The 22,006-nt window shown below is 35.0% G+C and overlaps 1 protein-coding gene and 1 long non-coding RNA gene across 5 annotated transcripts in view; one reads left to right on the forward strand and one right to left on the reverse strand.

Annotated features, from left to right (window-relative positions):
- The window catches only part of LOC140669819 (uncharacterized), a 223,338-nt gene extending 211,238 nt beyond the window's left edge, over nt 1–12,100 (reverse strand). For both annotated transcript variants that reach the window (XR_012047415.1, XR_012047416.1), the window contains exon 1: nt 9,971–12,100. This is a non-coding gene — a long non-coding RNA (uncharacterized lncRNA). The remainder of the gene's footprint in view (nt 1–9,970) is intronic.
- Nucleotides 1–22,006, forward strand: part of LOC140669810 (neural cell adhesion molecule 2) — a 205,718-nt gene that overhangs the window by 121,972 nt on the left and 61,740 nt on the right. For 2 of the 3 annotated variants that reach the window (XR_012047411.1, XM_072899958.1), the window contains exons 2-3: nt 9,142–9,274; nt 19,202–19,410. Coding sequence is in view for 2 of the 3 variants with exons in the window: in XM_072899958.1 (XP_072756059.1) it covers nt 9,142–9,274; nt 19,202–19,410 (342 nt within the window). In the remaining variant the exon portion in view is untranslated. Of the gene's footprint in view, nt 1–9,141; nt 9,275–13,361; nt 14,029–19,201; nt 19,411–22,006 lie in introns of those variants that run through there. The other variant, XM_072899959.1, reaches the window with a different exon arrangement.

The raw sequence follows: 22,006 nt of genomic DNA on the forward strand, positions 1-22,006 counted from the left end.
TATTGTGCCTCTCTTTCTCATCATATTATTATAATATATATTTAAAACAATTAAATTAATTAAGAAAAGAAAAGAAAATAAATAACAGTACTTGTTATATAACTTTTAGATTACTATTACTGATACAATCTTCAAAATCATGATTTCTGATAAAACATTTTTCAAACGTAATAAAGATTTTCTGCTTATAATTTCTGCTTATAATGGATATAATATATGCTAATTGAAAGCTCAGACAAATCTAGAGATTATTCAGACTGCATCCTCTTTACGACAGTAATTCTGCGGAAATATATGGATTTCCTCTCTGATCATAGAGCTTAGTGGTCCTACCGTATACCGTATATAGTTGTGAATAAATGAAGAATGACAACACCGAAGCAACAGAGCAGCTGTTGTTGTTCTCGCGATATGACATATGCATGAATAATTTAATCCGCTAAAATATTCTGATTGATAAATAAATTGCACAGAAGTGTATGTATGACTGACATTCAGGGAATCACAAAGACTAGTCTTTTCGCCACATATATCTGATGAGGTATAATTAAAATGAATATGAATAAAAATGTATTAGAGAGATTTCTTTTTTTGAATTTTGTCATTACAAAAACCAAAATATACATAGCTGCAGCGCGATTGCAAACGCCATTATTACATTCTATGCCACTATGATTCTATTAATTAGCATTATTCAAAATTTATATTTGCATTTCCAACATTATTTAATATAACTGATTCATTTTATACTTTTCTGATGCAAGTACGCATTGTATATAATTAAAAAAATTTCAAATATAAAGAAAAAAGAAAAAAAGGGTAAACCTTTGAACCGAATATAAAATATAATTAAGTTTATTATTCTTTGTATCATATAATTGAGTGTGTGAAGTTAGCACTCCGAAATGCAATTTTTATAGTTCTGATTAGAGTTCTAGCTTTTTCTTAAAGAGTTTAAGAGTTAACGGTTTCAAATTTGAATTTGAAAATTGGGATGCTAACTTTACATTGAAAGTCGAGATCGAGTAGTTCTGAATAGCTTATTTGCTTTGTTTTCACGTCCTCTAGAGTTCCTGATAAATAAAAAATAATTTTGATAAAGCATTAAATTATAAAAATATAAAAAAAATTTTTTTTTAAATAGTTCTGATGATTAATTATAATATTTTTACATGTAATGAAGAGTTCCTGATAATTTTTAAAAAGTTACATTCTACCAAACTCTGGAAATATAACATTGAAAAAATCGCAGTTCGGTAGTACGGACTTGAAACTTTGACTCGTTAAATCACAGTTCCAGTAGTTCTGGCACGAGTTCTGCCTAGTAAATTAAGAGTTCTGAAGAAAATTATTACGGCCGAAAGCGATCAGATCAATAATGAAAGAGTTATTCGATTTTAAACATTTTCGATATCGAATTTTTCCAAGTTCCGACGAAAATTTTTTGTAAGAGTTTAAAATCGAATAACTCTTTCATTATTGATCTGATCGCTTTCGGCCATAATAATTTTCTTCAGAACTCTTAATTTACTAGCCAGAATTCGTGCCAGAACCACTGGAACTGTGATTTAACGAGTCAAAGTTTCAAGTCCGTACTACGGAACTGCGATTTTTTCAATGTTATATTTCCAGAGTTTGGTAGAATATAACTTTTTAAAAACTATCAGGAACTCTTCATTACATGTAAAAATATTATAATTAATCATCAGAACTATCTAAAAAAAAAAATTTTTTTTATATTTTTATAATTTAATGCTTTATCAAAATTATTTTTTATTTATCAGGAACTCTAGAGGACTTAAAAACAAAGCTAATAAGCTATTCAGAACTACTCGATCTCGATTTTCGATATGAAGTTAGCATCCCCATTTTCAAATTCAAATTTGAAACCGTTAATCGGCAGAACTCTTTTAATTTTTTATAAAGAACTCTTAAACTCTTGAAGAAGAAGCTAGAACTCTAATCAGAACTATAAAAATTGCATTTCGGGGTGCTAACTTCACACACACCCCATATAATTAGCTTTAAAAATTAGCTTTAATAAACATAATTCAAAAGTAATACACTATTATATCAAAATGTATTAATATTTACGATTATTACGACTATAACGTCACTTATCTATATAGTGATATTGAATGCGATGCGTGTGCGTGGCGGGATATATCGAGGAATATAGAAATGTCGAGCTGAGTGACGGACAGAATAAGAAAGCGTGACGTGCTCGGAGAGATTGTTTGGTGAAAAATGCTCCCCAGAGCCGACAGTATCGACGTCTTCGAGAAATTAAGTTCGGCCAAGAAAAATGAAATACACGCGTACAGGGGTTGGATGGAAAATATTTTGACAGAATATCTCCGGTTCAATAAGGGGGAAACACCGCGGATACCGCCGCTTGATGGAGAAACGTCGTCTCCAAACGACACAGGCGTGTTGTACATTATTGCCGCAATCAGCCCAATTAAAACCTTCGTGATATGTAATGTCTTAATAATAATACCGTGCGCGTATAACATTATATCAAGTATTGTAATTAAATCCTCAAAGACACAAATGTTCATATATTTCAACAAAATAATGCCTAAAATCTAACGTTATTTTTTCCTTTAAATTCCTAATACGCATAAATAAATATAAAAATATATATAAATAAATATAACGTTTTTGCAACAATTGTGCTTTGTATATAAAAAATAGATTATAAATTCTAACTTTGTGTAAACCACATTGCTTATTCAATACGTCATAACGTTACGTAATCGAAAAAAGTCTTATTGCATCGACTAATGTAAATATTTTCATATCATGAATAGACTAGGTTGGTTATTTTATATCGTATTAACATAAAGGTAATGAATGAAGCAATTTTTTATACGTGCACACCGAAGAATAAGCTCGACATCTCTTCAAAGTTCCTTTTGCGGATTCTTCAGGAACTCTAGGGATTATGGATATTACTGAATCTCTCATCCATGAAACCAAGGGGATTTCACGAGCTCAAGCACGTGCTACAACAGCGTGCCGCTTATTGCTATGCATTGTGCAAATTGACAAGTCAATTTACATTGGCAAAACCAACGCGGTCGGCCAGAGATAGGAAGGACAGATCCCTCAGGACGGCCGTGACCGAAACGCCCGCTCTCATGATCTCCGGCTACGCTCTCACAGGATATATCCGGAATGAAATGGCGCAGACTTATTTCCGGTATCAGGGTCGATGCTGCGAGATAAACTGGTCATTAAATGAGTCCTGTATACGCGCCCGCGCGCGCGCGCGCGCGCGTATGTCAATGTACTCTGTGTGGATCACGATGTCGGTTCAAAACATCCGTCAACTTTGTCAATGTGTTTCAACTACAAACCGAATTCTCAATGCGATTGGATTGATAAATAGCCGCTCCATATACAACATCATTTATGCAACTCTCGCTACGTTTTAATAGTTTTCATTGGATGCGATAATAACGCCAGTGCGATGATAATTATTAAATTTCAACATAATATAGTGGTAATATTAAATTTTAACATAATGTAATGAACAGGAATTATTGAAATGTTTCTGTATGCAAATAGAACACGTATTGCTACTAATCATGCGCGTATCTTTCAATTAACAGAGAGATTACAATTGTAATTCTCTGACAGAAATGTAAAGTAAACAGAACGTGTCGTGTTTCATTTTGCAAACTAAACTAATAATTTGTTAATCTTAAATATGTGTCGTTCGTATAAAATGATCGAATCTTGCGTTTTGCTTTACGAGGAGAAATTAATTAATGTTGCGTTTGATGTTATTTCCACTTATTCATCTACGTGTCATTCTGCCGCTAATCGATGTCATATACAAATTGAAAACTCTAAATGACAGGCGAACGTGACTAAAAAGTTATAAACGTTTTAAAAAAAACTGTAAGCAGAATGTTCCGGGAAAGCTCGAGATTGAAAAACGTTAGCGTGCGACGTTAATGCAATTCCGTTGTATGTTCGACATAGTACAGTTAAAGTACGGTTTAGCAGAGTCACGTATTTAATTTATCAACGGACTGTTTTCGTTTCATTCATTCAACAAGATTTTTCAAAATACTATATTCAGCCACAGACTATCTCTATATGAAATTTCAAAAGTGAGAAATTTGCAATATATTTTTAAAAATATTGCATATAAAAAAAATAAAAATATGAAAAATCCATCCAGCCAATCTACGATATATTTTGGAACACACAGAAGTTTCCGCATATATTGCGTATAAATAATCAAAACTGAACCGCGAAATATTAAGCATTGATTGGAAAAATACAAAGAACGCTTTTGGTAGGTATATTTTATTCAAGAATTCATTTATGATGCATCAACGTGATCTATTGCCTCAAATCCACGAATTCGTACAAGCAGCGAATAATACCACACGTTCTGTGGCCGTGAAACATTTCAATTATTATAAATACATTTTTTATCCACTCCCTAAGCGTCAAATATGCTATCGGACAGGATTTATTTAGTTCTGCAAACCGAGTGAAATATTTTATACTTAATATAATATTCACATAACGCCGATTTGGTACAGCTTATGTCATTTACATCAGTAAAGCATTTTATAAATTTTACACAACTCTCTCTCTCTCTCTCTTTCTCTCTCTCTCTCTCTCTCTTGCTACTATTATATCGAATTTAGCAATTATTGCGCACATTTGTATGCCGTGCATGGAGATATTCCACACATACGTTTTCCTCTTTTCGAGCGTATGGAAATTTTACTTTTTGTTGTTGAAATATGTCTCGATTATATTTATAATTAATGCCGAATAATTTCAAGCACGTTTGATGACAGAGAGATGAGAGATATGAAGTAGTGAGAGATATTAATTTTTTTTTTTTTTTTTATATTTATGGTAATCATTTACTAAAAGCAATTTAATAACGTAAAAGGTCAAAAATTTTTATATTTCTCATATACTTTTTCGAAGAGGAAATGTTAAAATCGCTAGATGCGCGCAGTCCTGTACATTTAAAATTAATTGAAATATTTCATTCAGATCGGCCGAATTACGTCATTAGAAGCTTTATGTGGGTCAAATCAGAGCGGACCGCAAAGACCGAAGCCTACAACGTCCTCTCTCTTCCCTTTGATATTATCGATTCAGTACGGTGTGCTTCTGGTTGCTACCGTTGCTGCACGACAGCCGTTTACGTACATGCTTCCCGCGATATGACAAACAGCATGACGCAAGCGACGCCTGCAACGACGCCGATATAATGCACACGTGTCGTTGATACGGCACGAAACGTCAAGACGTGTTTTCGAACGTCACCATAACGATCGAAGTAGACGCGAGAGGCAAAGCAAGGCGAAGGGTGCGAATATTAGTCGAGATCAAGGGAAAAGCAAACATCTTGCGTTTTCTCGAGACAGGGTGTACCAAAGAATAATATATATTGTGAATTATAAAATGTGTATTTTGACTATTAGTGGGTGTGTATGTGTAGGTATATGTGTAAAAAGTTGGTGTATCATTTCATAAAAAATCATAAATTAAGATTTCTAACTTTATATATTGATAGTTTATATATTCTTCATTGTTTAAACAAATAATTCTGACGTTCAACCAAAGAATACTTGAAAACAAACTGAAACGTCATGTACATACACTGTCTCACTTTATGTTTCATTTTCCTCTTCATTTTTTTCATTAGATTTTTAACGATTTATAAATATGAATTCTAGAGAAAATTTTACTTTTGAAACAAGAAAACATTGGTAAAAATATAATAATCACGAGCAAAAGAAGTTGTTTAAAATTTTTTTCATATTTTTTACTTATAATGAAACTTTAAACAATGCACAAATATGCTCGGAATTATACAAAAACTGTTTTAGAATAAAAAGAATTTTTGAAATCGATCAGTGTTTCAACTTCGTAGAATAGATGCCTTTCTTAAATAAAATAAATTAATGAAAAGATTATTTAATAGTACTAATAATTAGAACTTTTAAGAAAATAAAAGAACATGTTTAAAATTATAAGAAAACTGCAACAGAACACACCAAATATATAAAAATCAACCAACGCCTCATATAAATGCATGCCTTTTCTTGTAAATAATTGTCAACTATTTATTTAAAATACCAAGAATAGAATTATTAAAAATAAAGTCAAAATTCTTAATTATTTATAAGTTTCCATGAAATAATATTTTTACTTATTGATTATTGCATTATAAAATCTTGTACGATAATATGAAAAATAAATGTGTGTTATTTCTCTCAAACATTTTTCATAAATTAAATTATTTACGGAATTTGTATAAAATGCTATAATATAACAATGCTAGTAAAACTGATATTATTGAATAACATACATAAAAAGAATATAATTATTTTTCTTTCCAAGAAAGAAAAATATATACTCACAATATACATATTGCAAGTCTCAAACGATGCAAACCCTTATATATATATGTGACAAAACATCGCGAAAAATACGCCTCGAGCTCCCGCTGGAACGTAAGATGTCTTATATTAGATACCAAACGTGATGACAAGGTGCACTCTTGCGGGTATCTCGGAGAGAGAAAACGAAAAGAGTATACAGGATTGGGCTTTCTGGCAAAAGAGAGAAATATTCCAACCATCGACGAGATGGCACTGGAAACCATTACACGCATTGAACAACGAACATGCGCAACAAAACTTGCTCGCTACACCTGTCGACCCGATAAAATCATCCGTCGTTAAATTTGCGGCTACTCCGCGGCAGATATCTCTGATGCATCGAAGAGACGAAGAAAGAAAAGCGGAAAAGGGGGAAGGAAAAAGGGAATTCATCTTCTTTGGAATGTGCTGAACCGACATTTCGGCGAGATTCGCTTCTAAAGCCGTAATGGTTTTAAGACCCGATTTTAGGATAAATCCGCGAGATGCGTCCGCGCCCGTAAAAGAACACCAGAATTCAACGGTCTATCATACGACATTAATCCGATCAGGTTGGTAAGACGTAATACTCTAATTTTCTCCGAATTTACGAGGAGAAAATTTTGTCAGGACACATCTCATATCATCATAACCCTTCCGCCAGCGGATTATTTTATTGGCGAATTCGTATGATCCGCTCCGTTGATCCTCTCGACGGGCTCTACTTCATGACTACTACTCAGTATTACGGCAATGATCACAGAGAATTTTGGCCAGGTAATAATGGCTATTCGCCCATGTAATGTTGCTTCCAACTATCCAATTTAGATTAGCGATAGCGTTAGAGATAGCGAGAGAGACTAAATAAAAAGTTTTAGGAAGGAATATTCAATCTGCAAAGTTCAAATAATTTTATTTAAAAAATATATAATTACTCTTTATAAAATATTTTTTCTACATATTGTTATGTAAAAATAACTTAAATAAAATAATAATATAATTATTACGAAGTTGACAACTAAAAATAATCAAAGCTACATATTGCGAGTATGCATAATAAATGTCGCACGCATCGCCTGTGCATTTTTCCGAGATCTAGAACGAATTATTGCATATGAATGGTTTTTCCGTTATGTAAGAAAGTAATGGAAAGCAACGGTACGTTTTCATAGCTTGACGCAGAAGTGTAGGAAACGAAACGTTTTTATCGAACAGGCAACGTAATTGTAAAAAATATTACTTATGCCAGGCTGTGCTGTAGCCGACGCTAACACGAACGCTTGTTGCACTTTAAAATCCGACACAGATTTTATTCTTAATAAAAAGGCGCGTTCTCTCGGATAAAACTTTACGTCAGCACGACTCAGCCTTTGATATCTTTCATGCTGGGTATATCTTGGTGAAACGGACCGCGGGTATACAAAAGAAGGGAAGGACTGCCGATATGGCATTGTCGGGAAAACGACGTAGCGAAACATCGAAGCGAGCACAAACTCTAGCAATGATACTAGCATGCTAGTATCTCTGTAAATAGTTCAAAATTTTCCGTCGTCGCGCCATGTTATATTCACGTATCCCGAGAGAAAAAGAGAAACAAAGAGAGAGAAAGAGAGAGACATTCATAAATAAAAATGATCATTTAATTTTGATCGAAAGGATTGCCACATTTACCGTGAGCAACGCACCACATGCAATGCTTTACCGACGTTTCGAATTTTATCTTCACGAGCACACTGAATTTTTACAGCCTTATTGCAGCATATCGATGCGCGAATGCATCAAAGCTTTCGTACGGCTTCGTATGATATGCAGCCAAAGATGTTTTATCGAAAATATAACGAAAAGCGTTCCTCTCGGGCTTTAGTTCATGAAATGAATGTAAAATATATGGCTCGTAATGCATGTAGTAATACCTATAGCTATTTATACATTTTCATAAAATCATAAATGGCATGTATTATAATTAAATAATATATATAAAATATATGTAATTAAAATAAGATAATTAAATTTGTTGTTACCATATTATTCTTATTGATATTCTTGTTAATGTATGCAGAAGAGTTGAATAGGAGAGTTAGAATAACGCGCATGCAAATTTATTTTTACTGACATATCACGTTATTATTGAATAAGCTAATAGATTAATACAAATTAATGCAAAGGTGTTTATCCTAATATTAAACGCGATTATACGTATATTGGTTTGAACGAGCAATAATAGGCTGATACTTATCGCATTATACAGGCGTTCTCGCATCGTCGAATAATATAATCACAGAGAGACTCGCTTTTGGAAACAAATACGATACGTAATTGCATACAAAGTGAAAGATTATTCTGATAAAATAAATTCATTTATATGCCGCATGAGGAAATTGCTCTTTTATCAATATTGCAGACGTATCGCGTCCGACTTTGCAAGTTACATTTTTATTGCATACGCGCGTATAAAATCGCGATCTTCTGATTATGTCTCTAAAAAGCGAATCAGTTCACGAGATAATTTTTTGTTAATATGATTATATATCGTTCTTTGTTAATTATCTTTAATAATGAATTTTAATTAGCTAAAACTTTGATTTTTTTTCATTAGATTCAATTTACTGGGAGTATTTTCACATTATACAATTATTACGGTTATAAAAAATAGAAATTTGCTAGTTAATTTTTTGAAAATAACTTTTTGCTGTTAAACCGGATTTAACTGTTCCGCATTTCTGTTATCCAGTACCCATATCACACATCGTGGCACTAGTCGGAGATTCCGCCTATCTTCCCTGCGACATATCAACCACTCACGAGGGAGACTCGGTGCATCTTGTGCTCTGGTATCGCGAGGATCTCGGTACATCAGTTTACAGGTAAAGTGCAATCAATTCATATATACAGACAAGCGTACATTCGCAAGCGCACATACATAGTCGCGCATACATATGCACATGTATAGCGATCTGCAAACTACGTATCACCGGTCGTTTCTCTATCGCTATAGAACGGACTGCAAACAGCCCGTCGGCACAATACGAGATTGGTAGTCGCTTTTATCCGAAAATTGTCTTTGAACTCGATTTTCACTGTCGCTTCGCTTCGCTAAAAGAATATATAGTTCTTGTTTGCGAGGAATATCACAGTTGAATATTGCATAAGTCGTTCCGTAGCGACTATCGAAAAAGACGAATCGGTATACGTTTTGTCGGAAATTGTCAACATTTGATATACTGTAATACATATGCAATAATAATTCTACTTTTTAAATCTGCAGTGTTTTATAAAATGCAAAAATAAATTCTGCTTATTATTTTACAATATAAAATATAATGTAAAATATATTGTAAAAGTGATGCAAAAAGAACACGTATGAATACTCTTTATTTCATATTTTTAACGCATGGTTTTAAAATAATTTCTTTTTTATATTGCTATAGTAAATTTTTTTATCATATTACTAGTAAATGTATCCATAAAAGTAGAATTTATTACTCAATCATCTCAACTTGCTGCGTACGAGCTAAATATAAAACCTATTTAATTATAAATACAATTATAAATAAACTTACCACCGTTTTTTTTTGCCGCACGATATTTTTTATTCTCAATGAAGACAGCTTTCAAACGCGCGAAACGATGAACGCCGACTGCAAATAATCGCGACCGCGACCGCGTAATTTAATGAACAGATCGAAACGATTGTCTGTTGCTAAATTCGACATCTGCGATATTAAAAAGATATTCGAAATACTTGTCACTATAGGTGAAACACATTTAGTGAATGGCATTTCGACAAATACTACTACGCGTAAAACGATGGACGCCGATTATAAATAACTGTGGTAGACGCGATCGCGTAATCCAGTAGGCAGGTCAAGACGATCGTCCATCGTTAGATTCGGCACCCGCGACTCGCGACACTTATCGCAGACACTTGTCAGAGATTGCGCGAAGCACGTGTTTGGAGAACGGTTTCTCACGACAAACATTGGCACACGCGAAGCGATGGACGCCGATTGCAAATAATCGCGACCGCGACCGCGTAATCCAGTAGGCAGATCGAGACGATCGTCCATCGCTAGATTCGACACTCGCGACACTTGTCACAGATCGCGCGAAACACGTGTTTGGAGAACGGTATCTCACGACAAACACTGACACACGCGAAACGATGGACGCCGATTATAAATAACTGTGGTAGACGCGATCGCGTAATCCAGTAGGCAGGTCGAGACGATCGTCCATCGTTAGATTCGACACTCGCGACTCACGACACTTATCGCAGACTACGCGAAACACGTGTTTGGAGAACGCTTTCTCACGACAAACATTGGCACACGCGAAGCGATGGACGCCGATTGCAAATAATCGCGACCGCGACCGCGTAATCCAGTAGGCAGATCGAGACGATAGTCCATCGCTAGATTCGACACTCGCGACACTTGTCACAGATCGCGCGAAACACGTGTTTGGAGAACGGTATCTCACGACAAACACTGACACACGCGAAACGATGGACGCCGATTATAAATAACTGTGGTAGACGCGATCGCGTAATCCAGTAGGCAGGTCGAGACGATCGTCCATCGTTAGATTCGACACTCGCGACTCACGACACTTATCGCAGACTACGCGAAACACGTGTTTGGAGAACGCTTTCTCACGACAAACATTGGCACACGCGAAGCGATGGACGCCGATTGCAAATAATCGCGACCGCGACCGCGTAATCCAGTAGGCAGATCGAGACGATAGTCCATCGCTAGATTCGACACTCGCGACACTTGTCACAGATCGCGCGAAACACGTGTTTGGAGAACGGTATCTCACGACAAACACTGACACACGCGAAACGATGGACGCCGATTATAAATAACTGTGGTAGACGCGATCGCGTAATCCAGTAGGCAGGTCGAGACGATCGTCCATCGTTAGATTTTGACACTCGCGACTCGCGACACTTATCACAGACTACGCGAAACACGTGTTTGGAGAACGCTTTCTCACGACAAACATTGGCACACGCGGAGCGATGGACGCCGATTGCAAATAATCGCGACCGCGACCGCGTAATCCCGTGGGCAGATCGAGACGATCGTCCATCGCTAAATTCGACACTCGCGACACTTGTCACAGATCGCGCGAAACACGTGTTTGGAGAACGGTATCTCACGACAAACATTGACACACGCGAAACGATGGACGCTAATTATAAATAACTGTGGTAGACGCGATCGCGTAATCCAGTGAGCAGGTCGAGACGATCGTCCATCGTTAGATTCGGCACCCGCGACTCGCGACACTTATCGCAGACACTTGTCAGAGATTGCGCGAAGCATGTGTTTGGAGAACGGTATCTCACGATAAACACTGACACACGCGAAACGATGGACGCCGGTTATAAATAATCGCGGTAGACGCGACCGCGTAATCCAGTGGGCAGGTCGAGACGATCGTCCATCGTTAGATTCGACACTCGCGACTCGCGACACTTATCACAGACTGCGCGAAACACATGTTTGGAGAACGGTTTCTCACGACAAACATTGGCACACGCGAAGCGATGGACGCCGATTGCAAATAATCGTGACCGCGACCGCGTAATCCAGTGAATAGATCGAGACGTTCGTCCATCGCTAGATTCGACACTCGCGATGTTGAAAAATGATTGCAGCACTCACTGCGTGAATCGTATTTGAATGACATCTCGCGACAAAGACTGGCATACGCGACGCGATGACCTCCGATTACAAATAATCGCAGTAGACGCGATCTAGGGAGCAAATCAAGACTATCGTCCATCACTAGATTCGATACTCGTGACGTTAGAAGTCGCGACACTTATCACAAACTGTGTGAACATGTTTGCATGATGATGACATCTCGCGACAAACACTTAAACGCGCGAAGCGATAGTTGAGAATAATCCCGATAGATTGAAAACGATCGTCCATTACTAGATCGACATTTTCGACTCTTCTCTCTCTCTCTTTTTCACATCCGATGTTAAGATATTCAAGACACACAATTGTAATTTCTACGGCATTTACTTTATATGGAGCAATATACTTTCGATCAAAAATCAATTACCAGTATATATTCACTTGTACTTGTTCGATTTATTCGGCAGACCTTACGACATTTTTGCGTGCCGATTCATGTACTGTATTATTTACTCACACCGTATGTATATCAAAACAACAGACACGATGTATTTTCCGATACTTTTCCTCTCGAAATTCACAATTATATTTCCACTCGATTGTCTAACGAACGCGTAAATACATCGATGGTTCACCAATTTTGTTCTTCTAATCGTACGCTCCGATTGCCGTTTGACGATTAACGGAGAGCAGATTTACACGAAAGTCACCAAGATGTTTATCGAAGAGATGCTCGGCGAAGTATCATCGCGCATTCATCGACGCTATCATTCGCGAGATACTTTCTCGAGGAAATTACACGGATTAACCGAATATTCTTTTCGGCATTCCCGAAACTGATACACATCTAATGGCGGCCATTCGGCGACTAACGAAGACGCGCGATTGTACTAAAGGCTGACCGTTTGTCGAGACTCTCGTTGCAGAATTCCGATGAATCTGTGCACGTATCGACTAAACATCACTACCCTTCCCGCAAGGGACTTAATAACTCGACATAATCACGATAATTGCCCGGCACTTTGCTCAATACTCGCGACGATTTCAATTCGGTAACTAACGGAAATTGCGAGAACTTTTACCGCCAAAATAATAAGTCAAGCATAGATGCTGAATAACATAGAGCCTTAACCCTTAACGCATAAACGTAACCAATCACGCGTCTAGTACGAAGTACGTAACAATGTGACGTTTTATGTACTAGACGCGTGATTGGTTAGCTTGTTTACCTTTATACGCTAGGGATCTATGCATTCGGTATTTATGCTTGACTTATTATTTTGGCGGCAAAAGCCTCCGCGTTTCCGTTAGTCACCGAATCACAATCGTCGCGATTACATTGAGGAGGTTACGTCCTAGGGACTAAGTCCTTTACGCGAGTGATAGCGATATTTAGTCGGTGCGTGAACGTCGGAGGTTTCGTCGAGATTCTGCGACAAGAGGCTTGACAAACGACCTGCCTTAATGAAATCGTGAATCTTTGTCGAATGGCCGTCATTAGGCGTATGTGAATTTCCGAAGAGTGCCGAGAAAAATATTCGTGTATCTCTCCGATAAACGTTTTCATTATTTTCGTGTGAGTCTGCATTTAACACGCGCGAATATTGAATAAAGTGCCGGTCAGTCGTCGAGATTAAGTTTCTTTCGGGAATGATAGTGACATTTCGTCGAGAATCTTCGACGACGGCCTCTACAAACGGCTCTGCCTTTAGTACGTTTCGTCTTCGCTAGTCGGCGTCTATTGGTCAATAATGAGTGGTTTATGCGGTGATGCAAGACGTAAAGAAACGCTTTCAATAATAAATAATGAGAATTCGCCGCTTTTCCATAAGAATGAGAGAGACACCGCTTTTTACCACGACAAGCGTTCCTGTATCCTGCTGTACAAGCCATAATTCATCGGGATAATCCTAAAATAATACTTCTGTTAAATTCAAGAGACCCATAATTACAATGGAATCAAAGTAAGTCATATTCTGTTCTAGCAAAAATTTAATTCGATACTCTCCTGTATTCTACGGCGGTTGACATCGTGTGATTATCTAGAGACAAATACAGATGGAAAAAAGAACGCTTATTAAATATTTGTAGACGGCTATAAATATCTAATAACTCCCTTTCGACTTGTCATTTCTCACTCAAACAAAAAAAAGTCTTGAACAGTTTGTACGCGTTGTTTCTTACAAAATTGCAAACCAACTGCTTGCCAAGTTGCTTATCAATATTTATGACACAATACGGCGATATGTTTATCGATTTTAATATTAGAATCTTCCAAAATCGGTCAAAATAATTGTTAATAATATCAGGCATTTTGATTTAGTACGTGTGTAATTTGTTTCATATAAACAATCGAAATATTTCTCGGAAACACGCGTTCGATAGGTTTGTCTAGCGCAACAGATGTGACTGCCTTTGTGTGTACGACGCTTGCATCCCTTTTTCCCTTTCAATTCCGCCGACAGTCTCCGTGTTTTTATCAGTACTCGTTTCGCGTGTGTTTTTTAAAAAAAGAGAGATGATAGCGTGTCGCGTTAACTCCGGAACGGACATACGACATGTCTTTTTCTTTACTTTATCGAAAATGAATGTGAACGAATGTTGAATTAATGTATGGGGTTTTTGGTAATGTTTTTCTCTCCGTAATATATGTAACGTATGTAAAAGTAATATTAAAATATGTAAAAGTAAGTGTTGGAAGAGAAGACTTAAAATGTGTATATAAAAGTAAATAAACTTTAGAAGTGTGACACATTTGATTGCATATCGTGTGAATTTTCTTCGTAGTAATATATAATTGGCGAATGAATTATTTCATAATTTTTTATTTCTCATTCCACGCAAACATAACAAAACGTGCTCGGCACAATTTCAAGCATGAGATTTGAAGGAGACTCAAAATTGTATTTCGCCATTTTTTAGCGAAAATAAAAACATTTTTTTATTAAAAAAATGTTTTTGACATCATTATTGTTACGTTGTTATTGCAAAAAAAATCATAAAATTTTTTTTCAATTTAACAATGGTGCCTTGAATTTTTGAAGAGACAAAGAGTGAGGGAAGCGCAGGGGTGACGTTTTTTTATTATTGAAATAGATTTCATACAGAAAATTATGTAGATTAAATTTTGCGGTTATATTACGCAACTGTTACCCACCGCGTGATACACATGCTAATGACGGCGGGGAAAAGAAACGGTGTACAATCGGAAATAATGTTTACGATCGAAATGCCTGTTTAAAAAAGAAAAACAAAGAGAGAAAAAACTAGCAATACGCGATATTATGATATATTTTGCGCGTGCACGGCGTCGTTATTCGGGTTAACACAAACAGATTTAAATATTTCGTATGATTTTGCACCAGATTTTAATTACCCGTCACGTGCTGGCCATCAGGTCGTTTATGCAATATCAACGATACGGCCAGACCATCGGACGGCTTTCAGAGTTGTTCGGGGAAAATGCGATGAGCGCGCTGGATAACGAAATTTCGTAATAGTTTCATCGACGCGCAACGTTGGCTTGACGTCTTAACCGAGTTAGTCCCGGTAGACAATAAAATTGCGTCCACCTAGTTTCCCTATCGCGGGATGTGATTTTTTCCTGGTTTAATTTTCTCTTCACACTGTAAATTTTGTAGAAAACAAATAAATTGCTCTTTATTTTGATATTTTGTTAATTTACTCGACAACAGAATTAATTATTCTTCTGTTAATTATTTATGTTTCATATTTAGACTCTTATTAATTTCTAATGTTAATTCTTATTGCATTGAAAGTATTTAATATTGAACTCTGAATTAAAGCTGAACAATGAATTAAAGATTATCTGTGTATATTAAAATAATATTCTTACATGTTAGATTTATTAATGTTTTATACAATTAAATTTATATTATAATATACTTTATTTACAATTTTTTTATATTATATTATTTTATATTTCAATATTATATTATAATATACAATAATATTAAAATATAAAATAATAAAATATAAAAAAATTATAAATAAAATTTACAAAACAAATTTAGTTAGAATAATAACTGGAATAATAGTTGAAATAACAATTGAGTTCTGCAGCTTTCTATTAATTCATCTGCAGTCGAGCCTCCTTATTAGATACGTCTTTTAACGTGAAATTATTGTATAGCATTGTGTCTGTATGTGTGTATAATATTGCATAAACAAATCTTTCTCTCTCTCTCTCTCTCTCTCTCTCTCTCTCTTTCTCTGTAATGCAGATTGGCTGGTGGTTGTTATACTTTATATTTCAACGCCGTGCTGCTTAACATGCGACTCTCACCCCGCTTACATTATTAGCCACTTCCTTTTATAGAAAAGTAAAAATATCGTATAACGCTGACATATTTTCTCGATTTTAAAACCTTCTCAATATCACAATATACATATATATATATGTATATATATATATGTGTGTGTGTATATATATATATATGTGTGTGTGTGTATGTATATGTATAAAAGCTAAATCCGCTTTTATATCATTGCTATCTTTCTGTCTTGTAAGATCCGTCACTAACGCTATTGCGTGACGATATATATATATATATATATACCAAAAAGTTCGTCACGCAATAGCGTTAGTGACGGATCTTAAAAGATAGAAAGATAGCAATGATATAAAAGTGGATTTAGCTTTTTCAAATTCTGCGGAGAAACGCGTTTATTCGCAGCACTAAGTGCGTATGGAAAATCTGGATTTTTTAACAATACAATCGCGCGAATAGAGAATATAAATGACATGGATTCACGATTTGTGTTTGGAATGCTAATAAATCAATTATTATACAAAACTAACAATGTGAAATACATTTATATTTGTCTGCGTATAAATTCTGCCAGTTCTCCATCCGCACGTTACCTGCAAGAAAATTTATCAAACATTGTCAGATTTTTTTGTAAATATTATTTGCCCCAATAATGAGATTCTGATATCAAAAATATGGTCAGTAAATACAGTCAGTTCGACATCGAAAACATTTTATTGATCTTCGAATATGTGCGAAATATAAAATCACATATGTGATATTTAATATCTAACAAATTTGCTTTTACATTTTATATTTTGTGATGACCGGACACATTATGAAATCGGCAAATATTTGTAAATTTAAAACTATAGAATCCGCGTGTTACACATGTCATGTAAATCATTAGACAGTAATTAACGGCGAAAGAGAGAGTGCAATCGTGCGAAACAAAATCAATTATGGTAGTATAATTATTACAATTTAATAGCGTTCATGGTTTGAAATAATGATTGCCCGCGGTAACGATCATTGGAAGAACTTTAATTATGTGCCAATTACATCGGTCGCGCTGATAACGCGCCGAGGCTAGAACGCGATTTAAACTATGCGGTGCGAAATCCCTTGTGGATTTTAATTTATTCCTTCGTGTCGACTGATGAATTCATCCGCGACCGCTGGTCGCGATACAACAACGTTAAACATTTAACGTTGTTAAACATTTAATCGAAATTATTGTGGTAATTATATTCGTCGTTAAAATAGCCGCTCGGTTTCATATATTTTTAAAATCGAATATCGAGTTACCTAAATGACAATTGACGAGTGCAACACATATTGCTGATGATCTGTCGTTGAAATCTGTGGATGTCGTTGAAATGTCGTTTCGCCGAGTTGGCTTCGTGATTTTTTGTCATCAAGTCAGAAGCGAACGATCAGAATTTCGATATTTGCCAGAGAGACGTTGACTGACGATGAGCAACCCGATGATATGAGAGGACATTTTTTCGTTAATTTATCTACTATCTCACATATTGCTTCCGCGTACTTTTAAATGCATTTTTCTATCTTAAATTAAATCTCTACTAATATAATATTATTACAAATTAATCAATTAATATGCCGTTGTTATTTTTTTAAAGTTTAATTTGTGTCAGAAAATTCATATTTCAAATACACAGAAAATATGAATGTTCTTCAATATATGTATATTTTTGTTCAGGAAATATTAACAATAAACTTGTAAAAATTCTATTAAAAAATAATATATTAAAAGTAAGTTACTCTTTTGTCGGTTATTTTTTTGCTTTTTTAATATCTACTCATCTTGATCGAGTATTTTTATAAAATTTTTTACATTGTCTTAAATAGTTCCCTTATATCGATTTACATTATAGCTTTTAGCAAGGTTTGTCCTGTTGAAAAAAAACACTCGCAATAGAAACACGAAAACTTCATTATATGATGGCATCACGCAGGGAAAGAAAAAGAGAGAGTGAGAACAGAAGAAGTGGAAAAAGAGAGAGAAAAGTTTACAGTTTGGCGAAAAACCAACGATGCGACATTGTGGCAACGAGAAAATCTCTGTTTTACAAGAATCGGTTTTGCTTCCGTTTCGCTTGTTAAACGTAAACATTCACTATGTTTTGGTTGTATAACAATTTTCGTAACAAGTATTAAACGTGTTTTATCTACCGTGAAATTATCCTCGCCATAATTCAACGAGGCGGTACCGCGCTCTTTTCAGGTAGATATTTTTACTCGTGTGCTTATTATTGTATGTGACACATATCGTAAACTGTACAATACAGTATTTTGAAAAATCTGTCTGTTGGATTATGTACATGACTGGACAGTTGACTGCATCAAAAAATATTTTCTTGCGCAAGAAATAGTTTATATAATAATATTTTGAACGACCTCTTTTATATTTTTTAACAATATTACAGAAGCGTTTAACTCGATGCGTGTAATTTTATTTGCGTTTTTTAAATTTTAACGAAATTTAATCCTTTAATTCGTGCTTCTAAAGCGTGAATTATCGCATTATTATTATTATGATCATAATTACATACTAAATTAATTTACGTATTACATATTTTAACATCAATATGAAAAAACGAGAGGATAATCCATTGATATTAATACGATCGAACTGTCTACTAAAATTTTGATGCGTGATATTGCAAACTTCCTTTTATTAGGAAACAAGAGAAGAGATTACACATCCATTATAAGCACATCCATTATTGAATAGATTATGCATTGTCCAGAGAAGATTAACTAAAGTGATGGTTCATATAACTATGATGCTATGCTCGCTTATGATTTAATAATATAATAACATTGGTATTTTCTGTTGCAGCATCGATGCTAGAAATCGAGAATTCGGTATCGCCGAAAGATGGTCGGACGATACTGTGTTCTCACATCGCGCATATTTTATGTTGGACAAGAAACCAGCGCTTTTGGGCATCGAAAACACCAGGGAAGAGGACGCCGGTATCTACAGATGCCGCGTCGATTTTCAAATCGGCCAGACAAAAAACTCTAAAGTCAATTTAACAGTAATCGGTAAGTGTTTATTCTCAAACTATTCGATATCAGTCTATTAAGAAAGAGAATGTTATAAAATGTAGAAAGTCGTTCTCTTCAAAATGTGCATCCAGAGATGTTGCACGCTACGTTCAGTCGGATAATTGCTAAACCAATATAATTATTTGTAAACGGTTCTCCTAGTTATCGATTCAATTAAGTTTGTCCAGTGAACTAGCCGGGCATAGCTTTACTTAAATTAGATACACGCTCTTGCGCGACTACAAAGTTTTTGCGACAGTCGTCGCGTTTCAGAAAAACTCGAAGTCACGTTTTACAACGAATAGTAATGTAAATCTAAGATGGAAATTGGAAAGTTCTTGCAACTCTTTACGTCAGATACATTGACTTTTTTTGCAATCGGGACGAATCAATCTTGAATTGTAGCTTGACAATTTCCATTTTGGATTTACCTTATTATCCGAAACGCGATAATTCTCTGTTTAGCTTCTTATTTTTACTCGTAGCAGTAAAAAAGTGTTCCAAGAAGGTTCGTTTCAAGTAAGCGAAGCCAATTGTAACTTTGTCGGAGTTTCTCCCTGTACATAATTACGTCTCTCATTAATATCCAATTAGTCGCTCGAGCGCTCAGTCACTCGACGTATATTACGATTATGCTAAAAATGACACGAAAGTTTTACAGGCTTCGTATAAAGTATTGCCTTAGTTACGTCTCGTCGTACTTTATTCTAATAAAACTGTCATATTACAAGAGTTTAAAATAGATAAGATCGATGCAAGACTTATTGCCCAAAATTACCGAAAAGATTTTTGCTGCAATTAAAGCTCTTTAATGTTTAATAAAATGTATCAAGTAATCGCTTTCGCGTGAGTTAAAAATGTTATAAACCAACGATAATTATTGTTGCAACGATAAAATTATATTATATAATTCTTGCAAAAATAACATAATATCGGTTAAAAATGTTTACATAATAAGTTATTTTAAAAATTAATCATTAAAACTTCATTATTTTATATTTACGCAGTTCTATATATTTATCAAACTCTAATAAAACTTTCTAATGAGACTTTAATTTTTGTATTTTTACAGTAAAAATGTAATTTAAATCAGTGAGTTTAAAAAAAAAGTTACCTTGTCCATCTCAAATTAAATCGTAAACTCTGATAAAAATGCTAATTAGAAGGCAGTATTTTTAAAACCTATTTTTTTAAAACTACACTTTACGTTACGCCTCATTTCCAACCGCATTTCCATTGTCGTTATACGTGACAGGCATATTCAACGCGTCAACAATAGAATCATAAAAACGACGATTAAAAGGTAACGTAATAAATTCGTAACAAAGTAAACGGCCATTGGAAGGAAACGAGCATATGATGCCGAATAAAAGACAAGAAAGAGAGAGAGAGAGAGAGAGAGAGAGAGAGAGAGAGAGAGAGAGAGAGAGACAGCAGAACATAAGCCAAAAGGGAAGAAAAAAGAATCCAATTAACAATCCTGTTGAAAAGTTATGGAAACGCCAGCGGATGAACGTGCGTCACCTCTGGGATTCGTTGGCCGGCATGCGCCAAGGAATTTTTCCCGTGGGATAATTAGCTCCTCTTGCGCTTCCTCCCGACCCACCGACATTTCGCACGTCCCTGCTAGGAACCTTGCTTACTCGTAGACACTTCAGCCGTTGGTAAAGCTTTTCCAGATGAACGCCAATTAACGTGCCTTTACTTTTATCGCGCTTTCACCAGCAAAATTGCACATTGCTCTTTTTTGCTTTTTTTCTGTATAATCAGTATGTACAAAAATATTCTGACAATGACGGTTGTATATCTTTTACGATTCGAAAAATGTAGAATCAATTTATAATCGATCTCACACAATTTAATTTTTTATTTTGAATAATAATCTTAAGCTACTAACAATAAAAAAGAAAGAGAGAGAAAGAGGAAGATAAAAAATAAAATACCTATTTGAAGAAAGTTTAAAACTGTTATTTTTTTATATTCATTTTTTCAATTTTCTTAGTTTTTTCTTCTTATTTTTATATTTTAAAACTAGTTATACATATATGTATAAAATATATTCAAATAATTTTTAACGGAGTAAGGAACAAAGCCATTTAAACAATTGTCAAATTTATATAATCTTGGTAAATTAACATTTGATCTAATACTATTCAGCTGAACATAATTTTTAGTTGAGATTTATTGTAAACTAAAACTTTGAACTATAACATTTCATAGTTTGATCACTAATCAATAATATCATTAAAAAGAACTAGTGAGAACAAGACCATTCATGTACATAAATGACACAGTCGCTATCGAGGAAAAGCGAGTACTCGCGTCGGTGAGAAATAATATCCTGTTAAATGAAACATTCGAATTTATTAAATCGCATTTTCTTTACGCTTACGTATTTGTGCATCGTATAGTCTTGCTAAAGATTCAGACGTGAAAAAATATGTGCACCGAACAGACGAAGTGAAAACGCAACAGAGTGTGAGAAGCACTCAAATCAAATACACTGTCGCGACGATATCAGGGCATGCAGTTAGTGAATGAGAATGAAATGGAGAGTGATTCAATTATTGATAGTCAATTTATTTTCTTTTAG

This window comes from Anoplolepis gracilipes, chromosome 9 (assembly GCF_047496725.1).
Source record: "Anoplolepis gracilipes chromosome 9, ASM4749672v1, whole genome shotgun sequence".
In the NCBI taxonomy this organism is placed as follows: domain Eukaryota; kingdom Metazoa; phylum Arthropoda; class Insecta; order Hymenoptera; family Formicidae; genus Anoplolepis; species Anoplolepis gracilipes.